Source organism: Halichoerus grypus, chromosome 15, assembly GCF_964656455.1.
Source record: "Halichoerus grypus chromosome 15, mHalGry1.hap1.1, whole genome shotgun sequence".
Taxonomy (NCBI): domain Eukaryota; kingdom Metazoa; phylum Chordata; class Mammalia; order Carnivora; family Phocidae; genus Halichoerus; species Halichoerus grypus.
In genome coordinates this window covers 59,334,685-59,361,221 of record NC_135726.1, presented here as the reverse complement: position 1 = coordinate 59,361,221, position 26,537 = coordinate 59,334,685, and the positions used below count along the sequence as shown (strand labels likewise).

The 26,537-nt window shown below is 41.0% G+C and overlaps 1 protein-coding gene across 1 annotated transcript; it reads right to left on the bottom strand.

Moving 5' to 3' along the window:
• Nucleotides 1–1,418: 1,418 nt before the first annotated feature.
• LOC118535564 (uncharacterized) lies at nucleotides 1,419–25,981 on the bottom strand. The gene is given in 5 exon segments (XM_036091901.2): nucleotides 1,419–12,234; nucleotides 12,237–13,667; nucleotides 21,296–21,391; nucleotides 25,434–25,560; nucleotides 25,900–25,981. Coding segments are annotated over 5 exon segments (1,803 nt in total). The 5' UTR covers nucleotides 25,936–25,981; the 3' UTR covers nucleotides 1,419–12,121.
• Between the last annotated feature and the right edge of the window lie 556 nt (nucleotides 25,982–26,537).

Sequence of the window (26,537 nt, the reverse complement as noted above, 5' to 3'; positions counted from 1 at the left end):
TGGGAGAGAATGTGATCAGGCAGGAGACTAGAACAAAGGCATACACTAGAGATTTAGGGTATATTTCGGTCTGTTAGAAGAAACTGTATCTCAAAATTTTAAAGACAGAACAACTTATATATATGCAAAAAATAAGGTTAACTACAATGAAGGGATAGAATATGACTCTAAAACTGAAAAATAAAAAAGATTTTTAAAAAAGGGATCGATAAGATGTTGGTTGAAAAAGGGAAAAAGAAAAATTAAAAAAAAATAGAAAAAGAAAATTAAAAAAATTAACTTTGAAAGACTAAAGAATCATGGGAAAAAAAGCCATGAATTCTATGTGCTGTATTCCCCTAGTACTGGAGTTCTGCCGTTCTCATTGATCAGTAACTTGGTCTCTTGGTCTTGGCTGGAATGGGCCTGTTGCAGTGATGCTCAAATGTCTTTGCCCAAGCTGTAATTGCCCAGCCCTTGCCAGGGGCCGGGCTAGGTAATCAGTTCAGTTTTGCTCTCAGTATCTTTTGTTCCCTGTAAGTTTTCCATACAGCTTTGGAGGAGGAGAAAGAAAATGGCGGCCTCCCAATCTCCTCCCTGGAGGAGCTGAGAACTCGGGGTCCCACTCTTCAGTGAGCCCCCAGAGAAAAGCGGTCAATCACTCCTATCTCTCCGGTCTCTGGCCGTACACAGTGCTCACCCGGCCTGTGACCGAGTGTTTCTATCTCTGGCACACGACGCCGTTTGGAGTCTCCAAACCCAGCAGATTCCTGCAGTGTGCTTCCGCGCCGTTCCTGGGGGAGGAAGGGCAGTCTCCCCAGATCTGCCGCTTGCTGGGTCCCTGCTTCCAGAACGTGGTCGCTTTTCTGTTCAGAGAGTTGCTGCTATTCTTTTCTTCGATCTCCTGTTGAGTTTGTAGGTGTTCAGAATGGTTTGATACCTATCTAGCTGAATTCCTGGGACCAGACGAAATTTAGGTCTCCTATTCCTCCGCCATCTTGCTCCTCCTCCTAGAGGGCCCATGCTCTTGACACTCCAGTGCTCTAAGGAAGGCAAAACCCAGTTGCCCATTTACAATTTAGCTCAGACCATTCACTTGTGAGACGTGTAACCTACCTGTGGGCAAGCCGATTACACGTCGTTAACCCTCCAAACTCAAGGATGACATCACTGAGCATTTCAGAGTCCTCCCCGCATCGCACAACTGAGACAGGAAAGGCCATCTGTGGGCCAAGTGTGAGAAGAGAGGGAGCTGCGCATACTCCCAGAGGCCAGATTCCCACAGGCCTCCAGCATCAGGTCTCTGTAGAGAGCCCTCCCAGCTGGAGCCCAATGCTCCTACTCCTTCCCAGTCACTCCCTCTGACAGATCCGTCAAGCTGATGATGCCTGCAACACCACATTCTTTAATCCCAAATTATGCACATATAATGATGCAGAAATTATTATGACAACATATTTAATTTTCTCTTTTTGGAGCCAAAGGCTACAAGTTTTAACAGTGGGAACAAAGAATAAATGAGAAATCACTGACATATGTGCAATGTAAATAACAGCATTGACCTGGCCATTTTATCTTTGTAGAAATAAAGGCAAAAGAAGGAATATTTGCAAATCAAATCACCTGAAGCCTTATCTATATAGAGGCAAGAGCCTGTCTCACCAGTCTCTGTACTTTGTCACCACTAAATTAAACCCTACTTTGTAAGAATATCTACTGTGACTTGTTTTAGTTACAATGGTTTACGTGTATATAAGCCGTGACCTCAAAGCTAGGACTTTTTCACTGCAGCAAACTGTATTTGTTTAATGCTTGTAAAAGATATTTGAATTTACTCAACATTTTAGTACCATTCAAGTCACTGTGAAGAAACAGCTGACATCACAGGCCTGAGACTATTATCCTTTGAGATTCAAAGTCTGCCCTTGGCTAGAGTTTGGGACCTTATATTTCAGGAGATTTCCCATAATTCTCAGAAAAGACAAATGGCTCCGTGTGCCTATTGTTTGTGTCAACAATGTGGCTTATGCTGGTGATCTGCTATCCTTCTGGAGGTCTAGAATTTTGGTTATATTTTAGAGAAACCATGCCCAATAATAACCCTGTGCATGGAGTTTCTTTCTCTCTAAGATTTTCTTTATTTTAGAGAGAGCACAAACTGGGTAAAGAGCAGAGGGAGAAGCAGACTCAAGTGGGGTGAGAGGCAGAGAAAGAGGGAGAAGCAGATTCCCCACTGAGTAGGCAGTCCAATGCAGGGCTCGATCCTGGGACTCCAGGATCATGACCTAAACTGAAAGCAGATGCTTACCTGACTGAGCAACCCAGGTGCCCCATGGCATGGAGTTTCTAATGTGCTTCCCTAGTAGACATTTCACAGATGCTGTCATAACTCATTGATGCAACTTAAGGACACAGAACTCTTTAAGAACTTTAGTACTTCTGCCTTCTCCCTTGGCTGATTTTGCTTTGTATCCTTTTGCTATAATAAATAAATCATAGCTGTTGAGTATATGCTGAGTCCTTTGAGTCTTCCTAGTAAATCATTAAATCTGGGGTAGTCTTGAGGACTTTCAATACCACCATTCATTATGCAGTCAAATGTTCTACCACTGAGCTATACCCCCACACCTCCACCAGCATTCATTATGATTTTTTAAGTCTTAGAGATCTGGCCATAAGAGCCGGTGTGGTTTCTCTCCGAAGTCAACATATGCTATATACTGTGCCAACTACAGACACAGCTTTGTGTAACCACTCTGTGAGGGACCCAAACATTATAATAAAAATATACTGCTGTGTGTGGCCATTTACTAAGACACACACACATTAAGTGTCTACTAAGGAAAATAAAAAGCTAAAGACAACAGAAGGATACACTGGATGCAGGGACAATGAAAGAAAAATGGGCTGCAAGGTATCCAGCTCGGGCAACAAGTGGGATCACTGAGATGTTTCTCAGGCACCTCAAACGTGATGTGTAAAACCAAATGCCTCCTGTAGCCCTCTTCTACCTCCCTACCATCTGAAACCCAGCGATTTTCTATAAATTCCTACAACATTGTAACAGATTATGCAGCTGTTAAAAAGTTAAGTTTGGTTTATCTCACTCAACCTGAAGGAATGGCCAAGGTGTAGAGTCAAATGAGAAAAGGGGATTATAGCTAAATGAGCATAATTTGATCCATTTTAATAAAAATGATGGTGACCAGGAAGACAGACTTATCCTATGAGAAGGAATATAGGAAAGGACACGGACATGAATCCTGCAGCTACCCTAACTGGCCTCAAATCCCTAATCTCATATTTCTTGGTTAAATGTACATCTCTTGGTAAATCCCTTAGCCTTTCTGTTCCTCAGTTTTCTGATCTGTAAAACAGGGATAACATCACCTACCACAGGCATGTTGCAAAGGTTAAGAGTTGATGTGTGTAAAAAATTCAAAACAATGACTGAAACATGGTAACATACCATGTCTGCTTGCTCTCATTATTACTGTGGGTGCATCCTCATGGTGATGGCCATGACCACATGACACATGCAGACAGGCTCAGTATGTATGAATACTGATAAGGTGTGGAAGGATGACCAGAGAGAAACATTCAACCTGGAGACAAGAATTTGGGGAACTCGGGTGCCTGGGTGGCTCAGATGGTTAAGCGTCTGCCTTCGGCTCAGGTCATGATCCCAGGGTCCTGGGATCGAGTCCCGCATCGGGCTCCTTGCTCAGCGGGGAGCCTGCTTCTCCCTCTCCCTCTGCCTCTCCCTCTGCTTGTTCTCTCTCTGTCTCTCTCGCAAATGAATAAATAAAAATCTTTAAAAAAAAAAAAAAAAGAATTTGGGGAACTCTGTAGATCACTGAGCGTAAAATACCTTGAGCAGGGAATTAACTCACTCATGGAACACCTCGCAAGTGAGAAAGCAAGGGCAACATTCTGAGAAGCACCACTGTTTAACAGATGGAAGAAGACACAGATCCTCTGAAGGAGTAGGGCATGAACTCAGAGAAACCAGGAAAGGACCTTCAAGTCAAACAGGTAGGCAGCAGTAAAAAGGTCCAATAACAGACCTGGGGGGGGCGGTGGAGAAGGGTGGGAGGACAAGAGGGAACTTTGTGAGACTTGCCTGTCAGGTGACAGTGGTGGAGACCACCGTTTAGTTGTCAGTGGGGTGAAGGGTCATGAGGGGGTGGGGACAGACAGTGGACAGAACAGTTACACAGGGTGTGTCTATGAGAGAAAAGAGAAGGGCACAGCTCACTGGGCATGTGGGGCAGAAAGTGCCTGGGGGCGAGACTAGAGACTTGAACACAGGTATAGATTAAGAGGATAGAAGGGGATTAAGAGGGAGAAGTTAAAGACCAAGCAGTGGGGGGTATAAAAGAGGTCCTAGACAAATCAGAGATTGGGGATATGTGTCCAACCACAAAGAGGAAGAGTGATCCTTGAAGAGGAGGGACCTCTTTCTCCTTTGAGGCTACACAGGTATTTACTGTTTTTCAAAAGTTTGCTTATACCACTTTGCTTCTATAAAAGACCTACATTAGTACTTGTTTTCAGTAACCGAAAGATATCTGAGGATTTTCGCTTGTACCAAATGTACCAGCATTTGTTTCGTAGCAAGCTGTTACAGAGGCAGTCAACACCCCAAACATCGAGCCACCATAGCTTTGAACTGTGTCTGTGAGCATCTGGGCTTTATCTTGATTTATTTTGTGCATCTGTTACCAAGATGTCCTAAAGTATCAGAAAAGCCTAAGAGAGGTTATTTTCTGAGTCTGGGAATGCTAAAAAAATTTTTTCATATAAATGAATGGTAATTGCTTCTTTGCTTTATGCCATTTCAGCTTAGAAAAGGTTTCACAGAAATGCTCTACTTTCTAATAGCAAGGGTGGGGGGGTGGTTATAGAGAGCTGGGGAATTTTACACAGAAACCTTTCCTGGAGAACAAAACTCTTGACATCCTGCAGATCACACTCAGTTCTAATGTCTGTTCTTAGAAATATACAGGATACCAACACAGAAGACTGCAGGCTTTCCATTCCTCCATATAATCCAGGATTTCAATCCCAACATCAAGATAAACCACCAGAATATATGATTTTGGACTACACAGTATTGCCTGTTTTCTTAGAGTCCTTCTTTGGCACTACAAAGCAGGCAGCGAAACAGTAGATGTATAAAGGAAACAAATAGAAATTAAACAACTGAAAAATTCAAAAACCAAAATGAAAACTCACTGGGTGAGTTCAATAGATTAGATACGAGAGAGAAAAGATTCAGTGAGCTCAAAGAGAGATCAATGGAAATAAATCACTCTAAGCAACAATGAGAAAACAGACTGGGGTACTGGGCGGGAGTGGGAGTCCAAGGACCCTCCGGGACAAGACCGAAAGATCTACCACTCACGTTATTGGAGTCCTGAAAGAGAGGAGAAACCATGGGGCTGAAAAAATAATTGAAGAATATCTAAAAATCTTCCAAATTGGCAAAGGGCATACACCAACAGATTCAAAAAACTAAGCAAACACCAAACAGGATAAACCCCCCAAATTTCATGCCAGGTTATATCATAATCAAACTTTTGAACTCTATATACAATAAAAAACCACACTGAAAACAGCCTGACAGAAAGATGAATTACAGATAGAAAAAAAGTGGATTAAATGGCAGACTTCTCATCTGAAACCAAGGAGAATAGAAGGAAATGACATGCTTTTCAAGTACTAAAGGAAAGAACTGCTGACCCCAAATAATATATCCCACAAAAAGATCCTACTAGAATGAAGGAGACTTACATTTTTAGATAAAGGAAAACAAAAACATTTGTTACTAGAAGACCTTCCCCATAAGAAAGACTACAGAGGATCCCTGACTTAGAATGGTTTTAGGATTTTTCTTGACCTTACGATACTGTGAAAGTGATATACATTCAGCAGAAACCGTACTTCAAAATCTGAATTTTGATTTTCTTCCCTCAGACTAGCAATATGGAGTGTGGTACTCCCTTGTGAGGCCAGAGGCAGCACATCTCCCAGTCAGCCCTGCAATCACAAGGGTAAACTACTGATACTCTACAGTGTACTATGTTGCCAGCATTTTTGGATATTGCGTCTTGTGTTTTCCCATCCCATCATGTCTACAAAACACCCATCTGTGTCTCCTGCTTCTGGTGAAAAGAGAAAGTCAATTACTCTTGAGAAGAAACTCAAGATAATTACCTAGCATGAAGGTGGCAAGCTAGTAATGGCCATCACACGTGAGTTAGGACATTCTTAATCAACAATCAACCATATTAATGGTCAGTATTGGTTAAATCCACTGTCATCATGAAGAAAAGAGATGGGCCAATTGATGACATGGAGAAATTACTTGTCACATAGATAGAAGACCAAATAACAGAAGCACATACTGCTTAGCCCACTGACAATCCAGGCTAAGGCAAGAAGTCTTTTCAATATACTAAAAGAGCATGCTGATGATCCTACACATACACAAATGTTTATAGAAAGTCATAAGTGATTCCAGTGCTTCGTAAGGCACCATAATTTCCACAATGTGAAGGCTAGCAGTGAGGCAGAAAGTGCCAATACTGAAGGTGCTGAAGCTTTGAAGGAGGAGCTGCATAGTATAATTGTGGATGAGAAATATTTGCCAGAACAAATATTTAATGACAATAAAAGAAGCTTGTTCTGGAAGTGTATGCTGGTGCATTCATACATTTGTCGAGTCCAAGACAGTGCCAGGAGTCAAGGCACTGAAAGACATATAATGCTGCTTTGGGGTGGAAATGTTGCAGAGTTCAAATGAGAGCCTTTTCTACTCTACCACTCAGAGAACCCTACAGTATTCAAGAATGTGAGCAAGTATATGCTTCCCATTTATTATCACCGTAACAAGAAAACTTGGATGACATTAGCACTGTTTAAAGACTGGTTTTCCAACTGTTTTATTCCACAGGCAAGAGACTACTGTAGGCAAGACAATGTTCTACTCAAGATTCTTCTGGGGGCGCCTGGGTGGCTCAGTCAGTTAAGCGTCTGCCTTCGGCTCAGGTCATGATCCCAGGGTCTTGGGATCGAGCCCCACATCAGACTCTTTGCTTGGTGGGGAGACTGCTTCTCCCTCTGCCTGCCACTACCCTGCTTGTGCTCTGTGTCAAATAAATAAATAAAATCTTAAAAAAAAAATTCTTCTTATCTGAGATAATGCTTTAGGGCATCCACAGCATTTCAGGGACATGCATCCTGATGTAAAGGTTGTATATTTGCCAGCAAACACAACTACACTCATTCAATCAATGGACGAAGGTGTAACAGCTATGTTCAAAGCATACTATTTATGCCATTTGTGTAGGCTGCTGAAGTGACTGAATCTAGCCAAATGCTCGACGTTTTAGAAAGATTTTCACATTCTAAATGCTCTTCAGAATATCACTACACAATGAGAAGTCACATAGCAATGCATGATGGAAGATATATGTGAACACATTCAGAGGCTTTAACAAAGATTCTGCTGTTGATGAATGTTAAGTAAAAAGAAAGATATTAGTGCTTGGGAAACAGCCAGAATTGGACATTAATGATGAGGATGTTCCTGACCTTGTTGGCATTGAGGCTGAAAAGCTTTCTATTGAGGAGCTAATCAAACTGGAAGGACAAAGAAATGAAGAAGCTGACGCAGAAGAAGTTACACATGAAGCACCAAGAAAGGTCACAGGAAACAGAGGACTCTGCTACTATCAGTAATGGCATTTGGATGTCAGAAGAAATGGATGTCAGTTACAAGACATTCACAAGAGCTCATGGGCAGATACAGGATGCTCTTGCTTGCTACAGAAAAATACGTAATGAAAAGAAGAAACAAACTGCACAGTCAAAACTTGGTATCTTCCTAAAGAACACTCTACTGCCTAAACCATCAACAAGTGTTGCTGCCCTGGTGCCTTCTACCAGCTGTTCTTCAGCCTCATCATAAGAAAGAGAAATTGATGACCTGTCACCGTAGCATCCCATTACCCAGCAATTAATTTTAGTTCACCACCTCCAACATTCTTTAGGCCCAGCTGTGTATGTTAATGATAAGTACCCATACAATCATAGTTTTTCACATTCAGTATAATATTCAATAAATTACATGAGCTATTCAACACTTTATGATAAAATAGGTTTTCTGTTAGATGACTCTGCCCAACGGTAAACTAATGTAAGTGTTCTGAGTATGTTTAACATAGGCTAGGTTAAACTATGGTCAGTAGGTTAGGTGCACTAAATGCATTTCTGACTACGGTATTTTCAACTTTCAATGGGTTTATCGACATGTAACTCCATCATAAGTGAAGGAAGATCTGTATAGGAGTTTGCAAAAAAGAAAGGAAATGTTAACAAAAAAATCTTGAGATTTCAAGAAGAAAGAACAATGGAATGGATAAAAGTAGAGGTAAACAGACTACACTTCTCATGGGTTTTGTAAAAATTGTTTGATAGTTGAAGGAAAAATCATTATCCAATATGATGCTCAGTGTATAAAGAGGAAATACTTAACACAATTATATTAAAGAGTGGGGAATGTAAAGGGATCCAATGAAAGTAAGGTTTCTACATATCAAAGTGCTAAGGTGTTGATACCATAGGCCGTGATAAATTATATGTGTATAAAACAATACCTAAAATAACTACTAAAATACAAAGAGATAAACTCAAAAATATCATAGATCAAATGGAATTCTAAAAATTAAAGTAACCCACAGGAAGGCAAAACACAAAATAAAAAACAAAAAACCCCCAAAACAACAGAGGAAAAATAAAACAGGGAACAAAGAAAAACCAAATCATAAACTGGCAAACTTAAGCCCTAACGTATCAGTAATTATTTTAAACTTAAATGGTCTAAATATAGCAATTTAAAAAAGAAATCAGCAAAATGGATAAAAACAAAGCATGACCTGAGTATGTGCTATTCCTGGGGACTGCCTTCAAATGTAATGATATACATAAGGTCGAAAATAAAATTATGGAACAATATAAACCAAAAACCGCAAAATCTTACCCAAGAAATGCAATAGTGACTATATTAATATCAGTTAAAGTATACCCCAAAGAAAATTTACAGGGGCAAAAAGGGACATTACATAATGATAAGAAAAGTCAACACACCAAGGTGATAGAGCAATCCTAAATGTGTATGCACCTACAACAGAGCTTTGAAATACTCAAAGCAAAAACTGATAGAACTTAAAAGGAGAAACAGACAATTCCAAATTATACTGCAGGACTTCAAAATCTCTCTCTCAGCTATTGAGAGCAATACTAAACAGAAAATCAGCAAGGATAAAGAAAATCTGAATAACATCATCTACCAACAGGATCATGGGGACATTTATACAAACTCCATCCAATAACAGTAGAATACACATTCTTTTCAAGCAACCTTATAAACATTCATCAAGATAGACCATATTTTGGGTCACAAAGCAAACCTCAACAAATTTAAACAACCAGATCAAACATAAAACAAGTTAGAAGTCATTAACAAAAAGCATGAAATACTCTCAACACTAGGAAATTAAACAATATCCTTCTAAATAATTTATGAATTAGAGAGGAAGTCTTGAATAAAGAAATTTTTAGAACCAAATGAAATGTAATTAAAATGTATTACCACTTGTGAGGAAAGTGCTGTGAGGAAAATTTATAGAATGTAATGCTTACATTAGAAAAGCAAAAATCTCAAATCAATAATCTAAACATCCATCATAAGAAATTACAGAGAAAAATACCACCAAAGCAGATGGAAGAACAGATATAATAAAGGTCAATACAGATATCAGTGAAATTAGGAACAAAATGGTAACAGAGAAAAAACAGTGGCATAAAGTGCTGCTTCTTTAAAAAGATACAAAAAAATGATCAATATCTAAGAAGATTAACAAAGATAAAAAGAGAGTTGACACATTTCCAATATCAGGAATTTAAGAGGAAATGTAAGTACAGATTCTTCCATTCATAAACAATATAATAAAGGAATACTTGAAACAAGTAAGAAAATTTAGATGAAATGGAACAATTCCTAAAAAAGGACAACTATGAAAATTCATCCAATATGAAATAGATATTCTGAACAGTTCTATACATATTAAATAAAATAAATACATAATTAAAAAGCATCTGAAGAAAAAACTCCAGGCATAAATGGTTCACTGGCTACCAAACATTAAAAATAAAACCAATTCTATATACTATTTTCCACATAATAAAAGCATATTCCCAATATATATTGGGAGGCCACTATCACCTAGACACCAAAACCAATGACAGTATGAAACAAACAAAAGACAAAAAACAAACAAAAACGAATGAAAGAAAGAAAACTATGTATCATTACCACTCATGAAATTAGAGGAAAACTTCCTCAACAACATACTAGGATACTGAATACTGTAATTTAATATATAAAAATAATTATACTCTAAACCAAGTAGGGCTTATTTCAAGAACACAAAGCTGATTCCACATTCAAAACTCAAATCAATGTAATACATCATATCAACAAGCTAAGAAAAAAACAAGATTATATCAATTGGTAGAGAAAAAGTATGTGATAAAATTCAACACCCATTCATAACAACAACAACAACAACAACAACAACAAAACCACAGCAAATCAGGAATATGGGAAACTTTCTAAACTTGATAAGAAACTTCTATAAAGAAAACCTCATACTAACATCATACTTGATGAAAAACTGAATGTCTTCCCCCTAATATCAGAAACCAGACAAGTAGTTACTAATACTGTTCAACATCATATTGGAAATCCTAGCTAGTACAGCAGACAAGAAAATACTAGGTATACAGATGGAAAGGAAGAAATAAAACTGTCTCTTTTGTAGATGATATTTCTATGTTTTCTAACCCCAAGCATTCTATCAAACAAATAAATGCCTACAGTTCAGCAAGGTTGCAGGATACAAAAATGAAATCCAAATTTTAATTACATTTCTGCACACTATCAAAACTTGTGTGGAAATTGAAAGTTTAAAAATCAATACCATTTATAATAAAAGAAAAAAAAAACACCTAGATATAAACCTTATAAAAATCATGCAGGACCTATTATTGAAATTTACAAAACAGTGATGAAGTAAATCAAGCAACACTTAAATAAACATAGAGACATACTGTGTTCATAAATTGAAGACTCAACACGGTAAAGATGCCAATTCTCAACAAATTGATCTGACAATTTAACTCAATTTCTACCGAAATTCAATAGTTTTTCATTAAAATAGACAAGCTTCTCCAAAACTTTATGTGGAAATTCAAAGTAATGACTGTTAAATCAGTTTTAAATAAAAAGAATAAAGAGAGAGAAATTATTTTACACAACTAGAAGATTTACCATCTAATTACAGCAATCAAGTAAACCAATAGTACAGGACCAAGAAAAAGTCTAAGTATCAGCTCCTTAAAACCACATGAAGGTTCGTTTTCTCAAAAAAAATCAAAGCCTTAAACAGTTTTAACTGGTGCAATAAAATGTGCCCATTCATATGTGTATTCTTATCTCCTCAAATATAAAGGTGTTTGATGGCTCCAGCCTTTTTATTTCTCACAAAAATGAAGCTCCTTAAGAACAGAGACAATGTTTTAGAACAAAGAAGTTTCCAAACCTGCCCTCAATTAACTCTCTTGATACTGGACAGTAATGAATATATATACAAGACACATAAAAGTCTAGGTCCTTTACCTCTGAAACAAAACCCTTCTCCTGCCAAGTAAACTAGGGAATTCAACACAAAGTGCCAAAGGCTTGGCAAGGAAGTCTGAAAGAAAATGTGTTTGTGTTTGCAGTTCATTTTCTCTTCTAAGTCTCTCCTTTCTTTAAAAAAAAAAATTCCTGAGGTAATACTGCAGTGTAAATTAAGGAAAAAGATGTAGCTGGAGATTTTCCTATGTGCATATAACCACTGGGTCTCCCCTGGATGAATTCTCAGATGTAGAATAAGGCTCTGGACTGGGTAAATTTCCAGTCTGACTCCTTAGATGACAAATGATACCCTGCAACAAAAGGGTTTCTCATAGGGAAGGAAACTGAGGGGTTTCTCTTTGGTATGAATGATCAGATTCTGAGTAAGATGTTTCCTCAGTGGTTACATTCAAGAAGTCTTTCCCCAATAGGAGCTCTTGGAGGTTGACTGAGGACTGCCCACTCGGGAAGGGTCTTCCCACTTCTGTTACACTGACAGAGTTTCTCCCAGTATGAATCCTCTGATGCTGAGTGAGGGATGAGCTGCGACTGAAGGCTTTTCCACACTCACTGCACTCATAGGGCTTCTCTCCAGTGTGGATGATAGAGTGTCGAATGAGGTTTGTGCTCCAACAGAAGGTTTTCCCACACTCGACGCATTCATAGGGCTTCTCTCCACTGTGAATCCGCTGGTGCCTTGTGAGCCCTGAACGGCGGTTGAAGGCCTTCCCACACTCCATGCACTCATACGGCTTCTCTCCAGTGTGGATGCTGAAGTGTCGAATGAGGTCTGCACGATTGCTAAAGGCTTTCCCACATTCTTTGCACTCAAAAGGTTTTTCTCCAGTGTGGGCCCTTTTATGCAAGATGAAAGTAGAGCAGTGGGTGAAGGCCTTTCCACACTCGCTGCACACATAGGGTTTCTCCCCAGTGTGAATCCTCTGGTGCCTCTTGAGGTATGACCTGTGGTTGAAGGCCTTCCCACACTCTAGGCACTCAAAGGGCTTCTCCCCAGTGTGGATGACGTAGTGGTGAATGAGGGCTGCACTCTCACAGAAGGCTTTCCCACACTCACTGCACTCGTAGGGCTTCTCCCCAGTGTGAGTCTGCTGGTGCCACATGAGGTATGACCTGTGTTTAAATACCTTGCCACACTCAAAGCATTCATAGGGATTCTCGCCACTGTGGATGATGTAGTGACGAATGAAACCTGGCCTATCTCGGAAGGCTTTTCCACATTCTTTGCACACAAAGGGTTTTTCTCCAGTGTGGCTTCTGTTATGCAAGACAAAAGTGGAGCGATGGGTGAAGGCCTTTCCACATTCGTTGCACTTATAAGGCTTCTCTCCACTGTGAATCCGCTGGTGCTGTGTAAGGTGTGACTTACGGTTGAAGGCCTTCCCACACTCCATACACTTATAGGGCTTCTCCCCTGTGTGGACCATGTGGTGCTGAAGGAGATAAGTGCTTTTACTAAATGTTTTCCCACACTCAGTACATTCATAGGGCTTCACCCCAGAGTGAATCCTCTCATGTCGAGCAAGGAGGCGTTTCTTGTTAAAAACTTTCCCACATTCATTGCATTTAAAGATATTTTCTTCTTCCTGAATCACAGAATCTTTACCTGACCCACATGAATCATGGTCATGGACAGCACTTCCCAAAGGGACTGGCTCCTCTACAATCCCTGAACACACATTATCAGCTGTCCCTATGTTGCCATGTTCAGAGCTTGATTTCCCAGGGAGTTTCTCCTTCTGGGGGTCTATCTCTGGTATCAGGTGTCCTTCTTGCATTTCCAATGACCCATCCTGATCCTTAGTTCGGCCCACCTGGGAGATCCCTGGAACTCCTTGTGTTAGTCGTTCCTGGAAGGAGACTCCCTCAGGCAGGGCTGGCTCACTAGCAGTAGATTCTGTGATCTTGGGTTTTCCTTTGTCACCTGAAAGAAATCCAATACACAAAAAGGTCTGTTGGTAATGCCAACATAGAAAAAAATGAGCACTTCAGTGAAATGAAGAGAAAAAAATGAAGATGAAAATAATGTCTCTGTGTCTTGCTACCTCTGAATCCCAGGACAACAATGTCTTTTATTTCCAAGAGTCCTAGGACTACTGACACCATGAAAGGGAGACCTGGGGGAGTGGCTGGGTTAGAAGACAAAGTGCAGGAGAGGAGACACAGTCAATTCCAGACTGGATATTTATGCAAATAGGTAACTCATTTAGGACCCTGATAGTTCATGCTTAAAAGATGACTGAGGGCAATGCACAACCACATGTAATTAGAGGGTTGGTGCTTTGAGCTGTAAGATAGCAACTAGGCCTCTGGACAGAGTCATGTAGGAAATGACTCAATCAACTGTGCTTATGTAATGACAGTAAATAAAACTCTGGACCCTCAAGCTAGGTGAAATTCCTAGGTTGCCAATACTTCGTACATGTATTGCTATACATCAATGCCAGAAGTGTAACAAGTCCCTGAGAATACGGTAGGGCACGTAAGGAACCCTTCCAAAAACTGTTCCAAAAAACACCTGATGCAGACATACTGGACATGACTTTACAACAACCATATTAAAGAGGCTCAAGGAGCTAAAGTAAGATGTGGAGAAAGTCAAGAAAACTACGTATAAACAAAATGGAAATATTAACAAAAAGCTAGAAACCTAAAAAGAAACCAAAAAGAAAAGTATAACTGAAATGAAAAATTCACTAAAAGGATTCAAAGGAAGATTTCAGTAGGATGAAGAAAGAATCAGCATACTTAAATACAGAAAATGAAAATTATATCCACAGGGGAGGGGGGAGATTTAAGAAAAGTGAACATACCCTAATGGACCTGTGATACACCAGTAGAAGAACCAATATACTCATTGTGGGATTTATCAGAAAGAGAAAGGGTAAAAGAAAATATTTTAACAAGTGGCTGAAAATGTCCCAAATTTATGAACAATTATAAAAATACTATTTTAACAATGGCTTATAACTCTACTTTTTGTTTTTTACATGATTTAGAAGACTAATTAAAAAAAAAAACTATACTAATCTAAAAGCTAATGTTACTGTAACTTCAGGTTATAACTCCACAGGTAGTTTCTACATAATTCAAAAGACTAATGCATTTAAAAGAGTCATTAGTTTTGGGTGCCTGGATGGCTCAGTTGGTTAAGCAACTGCCTTCGGCTCAGGTCCTGATCCCAGAGTCCTGGGATTGAGTCCCACATCAGGCTCCCAGCTCAGCGGGGAGGCTGCTTCTCCCTCTGACCCTCTCCCCTCTCATGCTGTTTCTCTCTCTCTCTCACAAATAAATAAATAAATTCTTAAAAAAAAAAAAAAGAGTCATTAGTTTTAAGTCTGGGGGCACACAATATATAAAAATATACTTTTGTGATATGAACTAAAGGAGTTGAGAACGGAGGTGTAAAGGAGAATTTTTTTGTTATTGAGGGCAGGCTAGTATAAAGTAAGATTAATGCTACAAGTTTAAGATGCTAAATACAATCCCCATGGTAACCACCATAAAATAGCTATAGAATATACACAAAAGGAAATGAGAAAGGAATTTAAACATTTCATTACAAAAAGTCAACTAAAGGGCACCCGGGTGGCTCAGTTGGTTAAACATTTGCCTTCAGCTCAGGTCATGATCCCAGGGTCCTGGGATTGAGCCCCAAGTTGGGCTCCCTGCTCAGCAGGGAGTCTCCTTCTCCCTCTGCCCCTTCCCTCTCTCATGTTCTCTCTCAAATAAATAAATAAAATCTTTAAAAGTAAGTGATCTAAAACACAAGAGAAGACAGTAATGTATGAAATGAGAAACAAAAAATCTGTAATGCATATAGAAAGCAAATATCAAAATGATAAGAAGTTTCTCCCTATCAATAATTACATTAAATATAAACGGATTAAACTCTCAAATTAAAAAAACAGAGACTGGCAGAACCCATAAATCACATCATCCAACCATATGCATCTATGAGACTTACTTTAGATCCAAAGACACAAACAGATTAAAAGTGAAAGAAATGAAAAAGATATTCCATGCAAATACCAACCAAAAGAGGCCAGGGTGGCTATATTAATGTCAAACAAAATAGACTTTAAACCAGAAAAGATTACAAAAGACAAGAACATTATATTTTAATAAAACGTGTAATACAGCAAAAAGCTATAACAATTGTAAACATGTACTTAATGACAGACCACCAAAATACATGAAGCAAAAAGTGGCACAATGAAGGAAGAGAGAGACAATCCTATGGTAATAGATGAAAACTCCAATACCCCATTCTCAATAATGGACAGCACAACCAGACAAAATATAAGTAAGGAAACAGAGGACTTAACATAATAAACCAACTAGACATAACAGATGTATACAGAATACTCTACCCAACAATAGCATATACATTCTTCTCAAGTGTACATGGAACATTTTCCAGGATAGATCATGTTAGGCCACAAATTAAGTTTCAACGTATTTAGAAAGATACCATATAAAGTATGACTCACTTCTAGTGATAATGAAAACTTAAGCTATTAAAACTTACAGGATGCAATGAAAGCAGCATTAACAGGGAAATTTATAGCTATAAATGGTTATGTTAAGTAACAAAAGAGATCTCAAATCAACAAACTAATGACAACTTAAGGACGTAGGAAAAGAACACACTAAAACCATAGCGAGGGGAAGGAGGGAAATAGTAAAGATTAAAAAGAAATGATATAGAGAATAGGAAAATAGAAAAAAAATGAATGAAACAAAAAGTTGGTTCTTTGAAAAGATTAACAAAATAGGCAAACCTTTAGCTAGATGAACTAAGGAAAAAGGAGACTCAAATGACTAAATCAAAAATGGAAGTGGGGACATTACTACCAATTCTGCAGAAATAAAAATAAGATTATAAGAGAGTACTACAAACAACTGTACACCAACAAATTGGGTAACCTAGATAAAATGGACAACTTCCTAGAAACACAAAAGCCATGAAGACTAAATCAGGAAGAAATATAAAATCTGAATAGACCTCTACCTAGTAAGGAGATTGAATTAGTAGTAAAAATATCTCCCAAAAAAGAAAAACCTTGGCCCTGATAGCTACACTTATGAATTCTACCAAAGGTTTTAAAAGAAGAATACCAATCCTCAAACTCTTCCAAAATACTGAAGAGGAGGAAACACTCCTTAAATCATTAAGGCCATTACTACCCTGATAACAAAGCCAAAGACACTACAAAAAACTATAGACTAATGTACCTTATGAACATTGATGTAAAAAACCCTCAACAAAATATCAGCAAATTCTGCAGCATATTAAAAGGATCATACGCCATGACCAAGTGAGGTTTACTGCTGTAATGCAAGGGTGGTTTGACATACAAAAACTGATAAATGTAATACACCACATTACTAGAATGAAGGGAAAGGCCCACACAATTATCTCAATTGACACTGAAAAAGCCTTTGAAAACTCAACATCCTTTCATGATAAAAACACTCAATGAACTAGGAATAGAAGGAAACTTTCTCAATACAAAAAAAGCCGCATATGGAAAACTCATAGCAAATATGATATTCAATGGTGAAAGACTGAAAGCTTTTCCTCTAAGATCGAGAACAAGGCAAGAATGTATGCTATCACCACTTCTATTCAACATAACACTGGAAATTCTAGGCAGAATAATTAGGCAAGAAAGAGAAATAAAAGGCACTGAAATTGGAAAGGAAAACGTAAAATTATCTTTGTTTGCAGATAATATCATCTTATATGTAGAAAAATATAAAGATGCCATACAAAGTAACTGTTAGAATAATTGAGTTCAACAAAATAGCAGGATATGGGGCGCTTGGCTGGCTAAGTGTCTGCCTTCGGCTCAGGTCATGATCCCAGGATCCTGCTTCTCCCTCTCCCACTCTCCCTGCTTGTGTTCCCTCTCTCGCTGTCTCTCTCTCTCTGTCAAACAAATAAATAAAAAATCTTAAAAAAAAAAAATCTTAAAAAAACAATCTGAAAATGAAATTACAAAAACAGGTCCATTCATAACAGCATCAAAAAGAATGAAGTACTTAGGAGTTAAACCTAAACAACAAGGTAAAAGACGAAGACAACGAAAACTATAAAACGTTGCTAAAAGAAATTAAAGATGTAAATAAATGGAAACACATACCATGGTCATGGATTAGAACTCTTAATATTGTTAAGATATTGATACTACCTAAAGTGTTCTACAGATTCAGTGCACTCCCTATCAAAATCCCAAAGACATTTTTTGGAGAAATATAAAAAACCATGGTAACATCCATATGGTATCAGAACGGACCCTGAATAACCAAAACATCTTACTTACTACAAAACTACAGTAATCAAAAAACAAAACGAAACTACAGAAATCAAAATAGTGTGGCACTGGCATAAAGACAAGACATATAGACCAAGGTAATATAATCGAGAACCCAGCAATGACCTCTAACATATATCATCAAATCATTTTTGACAAGGGTGCCGAGACCATTCAACGGAGAAAAAGACAGGGTTTACAACAAATGGTGCCGGGAAAACTAGGTATTTACATGACAAAGAATAAAACTGAACCCTTATCTATCTAACATCATATGGAAAAATGAACTCAAATAGGATCAAAGACTCAAATGTAAGACCTAAAATACAAGATTCTTAGAAAACACGGAGTGGGGCGCCTGGGTGGCTCAGACGTTAAGCGTCTGCCTTCGGCTCAGGTCATGATCCCAGGGTCCTGGGATCGAGCCCCACATCGGGCTTCCTGCTCAGCGGGAGGCCTGCTTCTCCCTCTCCCAATCCCCCTGCTTGTGTTCCCTCTCTCGCTGTGTCTCTCTCTGTCAAATAAATGAATAAAATCTTTAAAAAAAAAAAAAAAAGAAAACACGGAGCAAAACCTCTATGGCACTGGATTTGGCAATGACTTCTTAGATATGACACCAAAGCCATCAGCAACAAAAGAAAAAATAAATTAGAGTCATAAAAATTAAAAAACTATGCATCAAGATACTATCAACAGAACAAGGCAATAACGCCAAGAATGGGAGAACATATTTGCAAATCATATATCTGATAAGGGATTAATATCCAGAATATATAGAGAACTAAAACTCAACAACAAAAAATCACAATACAGAAATGGGCAAAAGACTTGAATAGACATTTCACCAAAGATGACATACAAATCGTCAATAAGCACAAGGTGTTCAACATCACTGATCATTAGCAAAATGCAAATCAAAACTACAATGAGGTATCCTCTCACATCCATTAGGATGGCTATCAAAAGATCAGAAAATAACAAATACTGGAGGATGTAGAACAGTGGGAACTCTTGTGCGCTGTTGGTGGGAATGTAAAATGATATAGTCTCTGTTGAAACAGTATGGCAGCTCCTCAAAAAATTAAAAATGGAATTAAGAGATGATCGAGTAATTTCATTCATTTCTTGTTATATTCCCAAAAGAACTGAAATCAGGTTCTCAAAGATGTTTGTACACAGCAATATTATTCACAATAGGTAAAACATGGAAGCAACCCAAGTGTCCATTGAGGGATGAATGGATAGCAAAGTGTGATATGTGGAATATTAACCTCCTTAAAAAGGAAGGAAATTTTGACACATGCTACCACATGGATAAACCTTGAGGACATTATGCTAAGTGAAACAAGCCAGTCATAAAGACACACACACAAATACTGCATCATTCCACTAATATGAAGTACTTAGAATAGTCAAAATCATAGACACAGAAAGTAAAATTGCAGTTGCCAGGGCGTGGGGCAGAGAGATGGGGGGGTTACTGTGTAATAGGTAGAGAGTTTCAATCTTACACAATGAAGAGCTTTGGAGATGGATGGTGGTGATAGTTGCACGGCATTATGAATGTATTTAATATCACTCAACTGTACACTTAAAAATGGATAAAATGTTAAGTTTTATGCTATGAATATTTTAACACACACAAAAAATAACAGAAGGAATATACAAAGAATCCCTACAAATCAAAAAGAAAATGCAAATCAGTTAAGAGAAAAATAGGTATTTATCATGAAATGACATTTCAAAGGAGAAAATACAGGCTGACCAATAATCATATGATCAGGTGCTAAAGCTCCTCAGCAATGAGGGAAAAGCAAACCAAGACCACATAACATACAGTTTTGTCAGCTTGATACTTGAGAGTACCAAATATCGGACAGAGTTTTGTCAACGATTGAGGAGCCTTAGAGTATCAAGTATTGGGCAAAGTATAGGTCGAAGGAACCTCCACGCTTTCCCGGGGCAAGTGTAAATTGGCACATGTCCTTTAACACAACGGCAATTACCCAGTAAGCTGGGAAGGCTGCACAGCCTATAAACCAGCAATTTCACTCCAAGAAACACCAAAGACACCGTGACCATGTGCAAGATGACCGACACAGGCCTGCTCCTGGCAGCACCACGTAGGAGTCAAAACGTGTGAATAACAATGCACACAGAGTGGATGAATACGATGTGAGACAGGAACTTTTTATTGATTTTCTTCTACGGAAGGAATTTGAGCCTATTTTTATGTTGAGTAGAGAAAGGATGACGTTACATTACACAACAGAATATGAATGAAGAAAACATTTTCCTGAAAAGGTGTGCTCTAGACTCTGGTTCAGGAACTGGCTAGGGCCAGGGGCAAGACCTCTCCCGCTAGGACTTGGAAGGGGAAGCTGCGGACACCGGAGCCTGAACGAGTGCGGAAGGGTCGAGGATCAAGCAATGGAGGAGGCGGACTTTACTTTCAACGCAAAGACCCGCTGACACCTCAGGGGTCATATGCTGAGACACCCACAGCTGGGGAAGTGGTAACCACCTGGAACAAAGTCTGAGCTCCTGGGGTAGCTCATGCAGGATACAGAGCTGACTAGAGGCACCAGCAGATGCAGAGGCCGGTTAGGAGACTAGTAGCGTCCCCCAGAGAAAAGATGATGGGGGCGTGCACGGAGCGTGGGGACGGGTCTGAGGAAGGTGGTGCAAGTGATGGATTCAGGAGATGTACAAGATGTGAAATGCACAGGACTGGGGCATGGCCGGATGTGGGGACTGAGGACCTTTAGCACCTGACCATATGATTATTGGTCAGTCTGTATTTTCTCCTTTGAAATGTCATTTCATGATAAATACCTATTTTTCTCTTAACTGGTTTGCATTTTCTTTTTGATTTGCAGGGATTCCTTGTATATTCCTTCTGTTATTTTTTGTGTGTGTGTTATGAAGTGTGGAGGTGTGAGGAGGTGTGGAGGTGTTAGGAGGTTAGGAGGTGTGAGGAATTCTCTGAGGCTGTACTCAGTCTCTAACCTGTTTGGGTGGCAGGACCATTCACTGAAACTTGGGAGGTGGAAGGAGTGAGCAACATTCTGGGTCCCCTGCCAGGCATGCTGACTTCGGGTCAAAGGGCTCCGTGGCTTCCAAACCCCCAGAGAGGCCAGAACAAGAAGCTTCCCCAGGGAACCAGGGCCAGTGGTCTCCTCCTGGTCTCGAGCCTGCAGGGTCTCCCACCTGCCCACATCTTGGCTCCTACCTGGATAGGTGTTTTGAGACAGGTCTCTCTTCACTGTCCACAGCTCTTGCCCGTGCTCCAGCTGGTAGATCAGCTCAGGTCTAGGAACAGGACACCCTGTTCACAGAAAAAGAAAGAAGACACTAGGATATTTTGTGAAAAAAATAAAATCCTTCAATCTAGTCTGTAAACAAGATCTTGGAAAGAACTGCTCCCATCCACACAAAATGCTAACATGCAAACCCAGAAACGAAAGGCATGCCATACTGCCAGGGAGTTATTTTCCTCACAGTAAGTAAAAAAACAATATATACAGTCATAAATACCATAATATAAATACAAACTGTAATCATAAATAACCATAATCATAAGGGACTGTGTCAAGCAACTTAAATGCATTATATCATTTCAAAATTGAAATAAATTACAACTTACACCCTTAAAATACTGACTTATTCATTCAAAAGAAGGTATTTGTCTTCACTGATCTAGCTCTTTTTCTAGATCCTAAGCACAATTTTGTATTGTTCTTCCTATGGGCCATAGACAAAATGAGGATTCTATCTTAGGATTTCCTCACAGCACCTTCAGCAAGTACATACTGCAATCAGCACCACTTTGTAGATGAAGAAACCAAGGCTCGGGCAGATAATGTGATCTGCCAGAGAGCAAAGAACTGGTGAACTGCTGAGCCAAAATGCAAACCCAGGTCTAGCTCTCTATGCTGTTTTACCACAAAACTACACATCATTGTTCCAGAGGAGCTGAGCCCACCATCCATAAGGATGATGAAGATCATGATGAGAGAAACAACAGTGGTGGCAGCGAAATTCTCAGCAGCTAGACTGCACATAACCTGGTCACACCACGCACTGTTCTGCGTCCTGTTCATAAGTCACCCATTTATCCTCGCTACAGTCCCAGGAGGTATATACTAAAGTACATATTACCCCGATTTACCAGTGAGCACACCCAGGCAGACAGGTTCGGTAACTTGCCCGTAGCCACAGTTTTAAGGAGCAGAGCCAGGACTGAACATCAAGGATCTGGCTCTGGACCTGTCTCCTAAACACGACACTAAGGAGGAAACAGCAAACACCCTTGTGTGTGGACAGCAGCCCCAGACCAAGTGGACGGTGGTGGTGAGGTAGGGACATGAGCATGAAGATTCATCCTCAGAGGACAGGGGCCTGGGGAGGGACAGACTTAGGGACTCCAGACTTCAGCATTTCATAACTACTAAGAAATAATAAAATTGAGAATCCTACACAGTGATATGGTCCCAGACAGACATTTACAGAAACATCAAATACTGCACACTGCCAACAACATTAAACATAAAAAGGATTTTTACTGCAAGGAAAAAAACAAACCAGAGAACAGCTTCATAAAACAAAGTATGTTCTGGGGCGCCTGGGTGGCTAAGCGTTAAGCGTCTGCCTTCGGCTCAGGTCATGATCTCAGGGTCCTGGGATTGAGCCCCGCATCGGGCTTCCTGCTCAGCGGGAAGCCTGCTTCTCCCTCTCCCACTCCCCCTGCTTGTTCCCTCTCTTGCTCTCTGTCAAATAAATAAAATCTTAAAAAAAAAATGAAGTATGTTCCATACTGAGTAAATTAAGCTGTATGGGGGACTCACTACAGTGGCTGAGACTTCCTGATTTCCTGAGCACTGGGAGGCCATGAGATTATATGGGCGGAGCAGGAAGAGTGCCTGGGACAGTGCTCCAAGGACCTGAGCAGGCTGTGACTATTATTAATCACTTTTCCTAAAAGTGACCCACTTTTATTTTTCCTAGATTCCTTCAACAAGGGAATCTATTATCACTTTAGTAAGTGGAAACCGGAATCACTGGCCTTGATGGCAGGTCACCCTGAAGACACAGCAATGAAATCAAAATGATCTTAATTCCCAGTGAGCTCCTGCTGCCTACTCAGGGCTGCATGCTCACTCTGTTGAAAGGGGAAATTAGCAACAATTAGGGGGTGAGGTGTTAAGATTCAGCGCTAAACCCAGATATTTCCTCAGCAACAATCAGGAGACAAGAAAGAGCAGAAATAATGCAGTGATGATGTCAGGTGTCCCTCCATGCCAGCTGATGAAGTGTCCATGCGCCCTCTAAAACAGGGTATCTCAACCACCATACAACTGACATTTAGGTCAAGATAATTCTTTTTAATATATACATATTTTTTAAGATTTTGTTTATTTATTTGACAGAGAGAGACACAGCAAGAGAGGGAACACAAGTAGGGGGAGTGGGAGAGGGAGAAGCAGGCTTCCCGCTGAGCAGGGAGCCCGATGGGGGGCTTGAACCCACGACCCTGGGATCACGACCGGAGCCGAAGGCAGACGCTTAATGACTGAGCCACCCAGGCGCCCCTAGGTCAAGATAATTCTTTGTTGGGAAGACAGGGAGGAAACTGTCCTGGGCATTGTAAGGATGTGTTGGCAGCATTCCAGGTCTCCACCCACTGGGTGCCTGTCCCACCTCCACCCCACCTGTGACAACCAAAAATATCTCCAGACACTGACCAGCGTCTCCAGGGACGACACCATCGCTGGATGAGAACCACTGGCATAGAGAGTTATAACCAGGATGATGAGACAAGTGAGGGGGTGGGGGAGGGGCCTGCATGAGATCTGCTGGTCAGGACACAGCTGGCGAGGCAGTGATTATGCACAGAAGGGGTGACCGTGTGAGAGGCTGAAATGCCCAAGAACACTCCCCAGGCAGACACAATAGCAAGCAGAGGCCCGAGGCAGGGCTGCGCGTGGGGAAGTCACTAGAAGCCCAGCACAGCCAGAGCACAGTGAGCTCAGGGAAAGCACTGAAGGTGACCGATGAGGTCAGCAGGAAAAGAGAGTGGACTTTTTATTTTGAAACACTTTGTTATGAAATATTTAATCTAGCCAACTTTTCTAATTTTGCCTTTTCTCTTCTCACTGACAGACATAATTCCAGTTCTCTAAGAACAGGCATGTCTCATCCTAAGCTCTGGATTTATAGCCCTCCTTTCCCTCAAATTGAATGGCATCGTGGTCATTCTCCTCAAGCAGAGAAACATCTAAGCTGGTGTTTCTCAACCGTGGCACTCTGGATGCTGCAGGCGGGATAATCCTTCACTGAGGAGGGCGGTCTCGTCCATCGAAGGATGTTTACGGCATCTTTGGACTCTAACCACTAGATGCCAGGACCACCTACACCCAAGGCCAGACAACCCAAAGTGGCTGCAAACACTGCCAAATGTCTCCTGGGGTACAAATCCCAACTGCTGAGAAGTATTACTCTAACCTCTCTCTTGTACTGGCAGAGGATGTTGGCCCTTGAAACAAGTGATAATCTCGAAGGCACACAGACACAAAGGAGCCCCATAACCGAGATCATGTCGTTTGGGACAATACCTGCTGGCACTGAAGGCAAAGGCCTCCCGGGGGCCTGCCTGACTCACTCTCTTCTTGGAGAACATGCCATCACTCACAGCCCTGCTAAGGACACTTGAGCCAATCAGGCTCACGCAGTCAGCTCCCTCTCTGGAATGTGAAATAAGAACCTCGGACGGAGGCCAGTCTGCGCTGGGCACTGGGTGAGAGGTCCAGAGAAGTACTGGCTCGGGTGGCCATTCCTGCCCCAAGGACACCCCACACAGCCCAGCAGCAGACAGAGAAAGAGGAACAACATAAACACGCAAAGACGCGGAGACCAGGAATCTGGGGGCCAGAGAGAGCAGGGCCAGGTGGCCAGTCCTGTCACAACTTGATGAGGCAGAAAAAAACCTTTCTGCCTCATTCAGTGACATGAGCAGAGAGAGCCAGAGAGAGAAGCCGGGACAAGAGACCAGAAGCCAGGGTATAATCGTGGTGGTTCCCAGTTCCTCTATCAGTCCCTCACAGGACCCAGCTGGAAACCCTCCCTCTGGCTCTGCAGAACAGCCCCCTTTCCTTCCATTACTTTCCAGGAGCCAAAGAGGAACTGTTTCTTGCCCAAACGGACACAGGAGAGCAGGCCCAAAGAGAGGAGTCTAGAAAAGGACTGAAGCTGCAGGCGGGCGGGTGGAGTGGGGGGCTCCAGAGGCCTTCTTGACCAGCCAGGCCTGGAGCCAGAGGGTGCTCTGACAAGAAGGTGGCAGGTCCCCCCATGGTGGAGTGGGGAGGACTCACCCAGAGACACCAGAAGGCCACAGTTTTCCAGCATCACCTCCTGGTACAGGGTCCTCTGGGCCGGGTCCAGCTGCCCCCACTCCTCCTGGGTAAAAGTCACGGCCACGTCATCGAAGGTCACAGATATCTGGAAAGTCAAACAGAGGTAGCAGCGTTGGCCTCGGGGCTGTTGGATGTGATCAGAGCTCATCCCTACATCCCTGGTAAAGATGCAGAGTGATCACGGCTCGAATCACCAAGTACCTCCTGAGGGCCAAGCTCTGTGCTGGGCTCAAGGGGCAGGTGGGCAATGCTTCGGATGCACTACGGTAGTGTAAGGGAGAAGCTTCCTCCGTGGGAGCCACCGCAAGGTCACACAGGACGATGGAAATGACGCGAGGACTGGGAGATGCAGACAGCAAGGGCTCTGGGACGTCGGAGGAATGAGTGAGCATGATAATAGCAGCATCGGTAACAACAGCAGTACCTGAGCCTCACTGGTCCTGCTAGCTGCCTGCCCCATGCTGAGGGCTTCCCATCCTGGTGAGAGGGACTGTAAGTCCCCAGTTCTTAAGTCATCTTAAGTTGCCACTAATGTTGTCTTTTGACTTAAAAAAACACTTCATTATGGAGTTTGCCTTGTTAACGTTACTCCCTTCATCATATTCTATGGTTTCCTCAATGTGAAATGTCCAACACATGCAGGACCACATCCCTGCACGTGACCAAACCCACTAATTACATATAAGTAACTCAGCTACTCCACTCTCCGACAGACGGCCCCACTACTGCAGATCTGTCATTTAAATGCTCCAAGTCACTGGCTCATGGTTTTTCATGGGCACTTGCAGTGCCCACATCTCTGTGCTTTCTAGCTTTGTCCCCTCTATCAGGGCTCTCAAGTTAGTATTTCAATTAAACACCTGGAAATTCCTAATAAACTAGCTGGTTCATACATAGGAACCCTGCAATATTACTCAGTTCTGGTGCTGGATAAACTCACATCACCAGGCACATTTTGGGCAGATAGATCAACACAGAAAAGTCAACTAGGGCCTCCACATTGGCCACCAGGTGATATACGTCTAAATTATGAAAACTGACATGCACTCACCTAGCATCGTA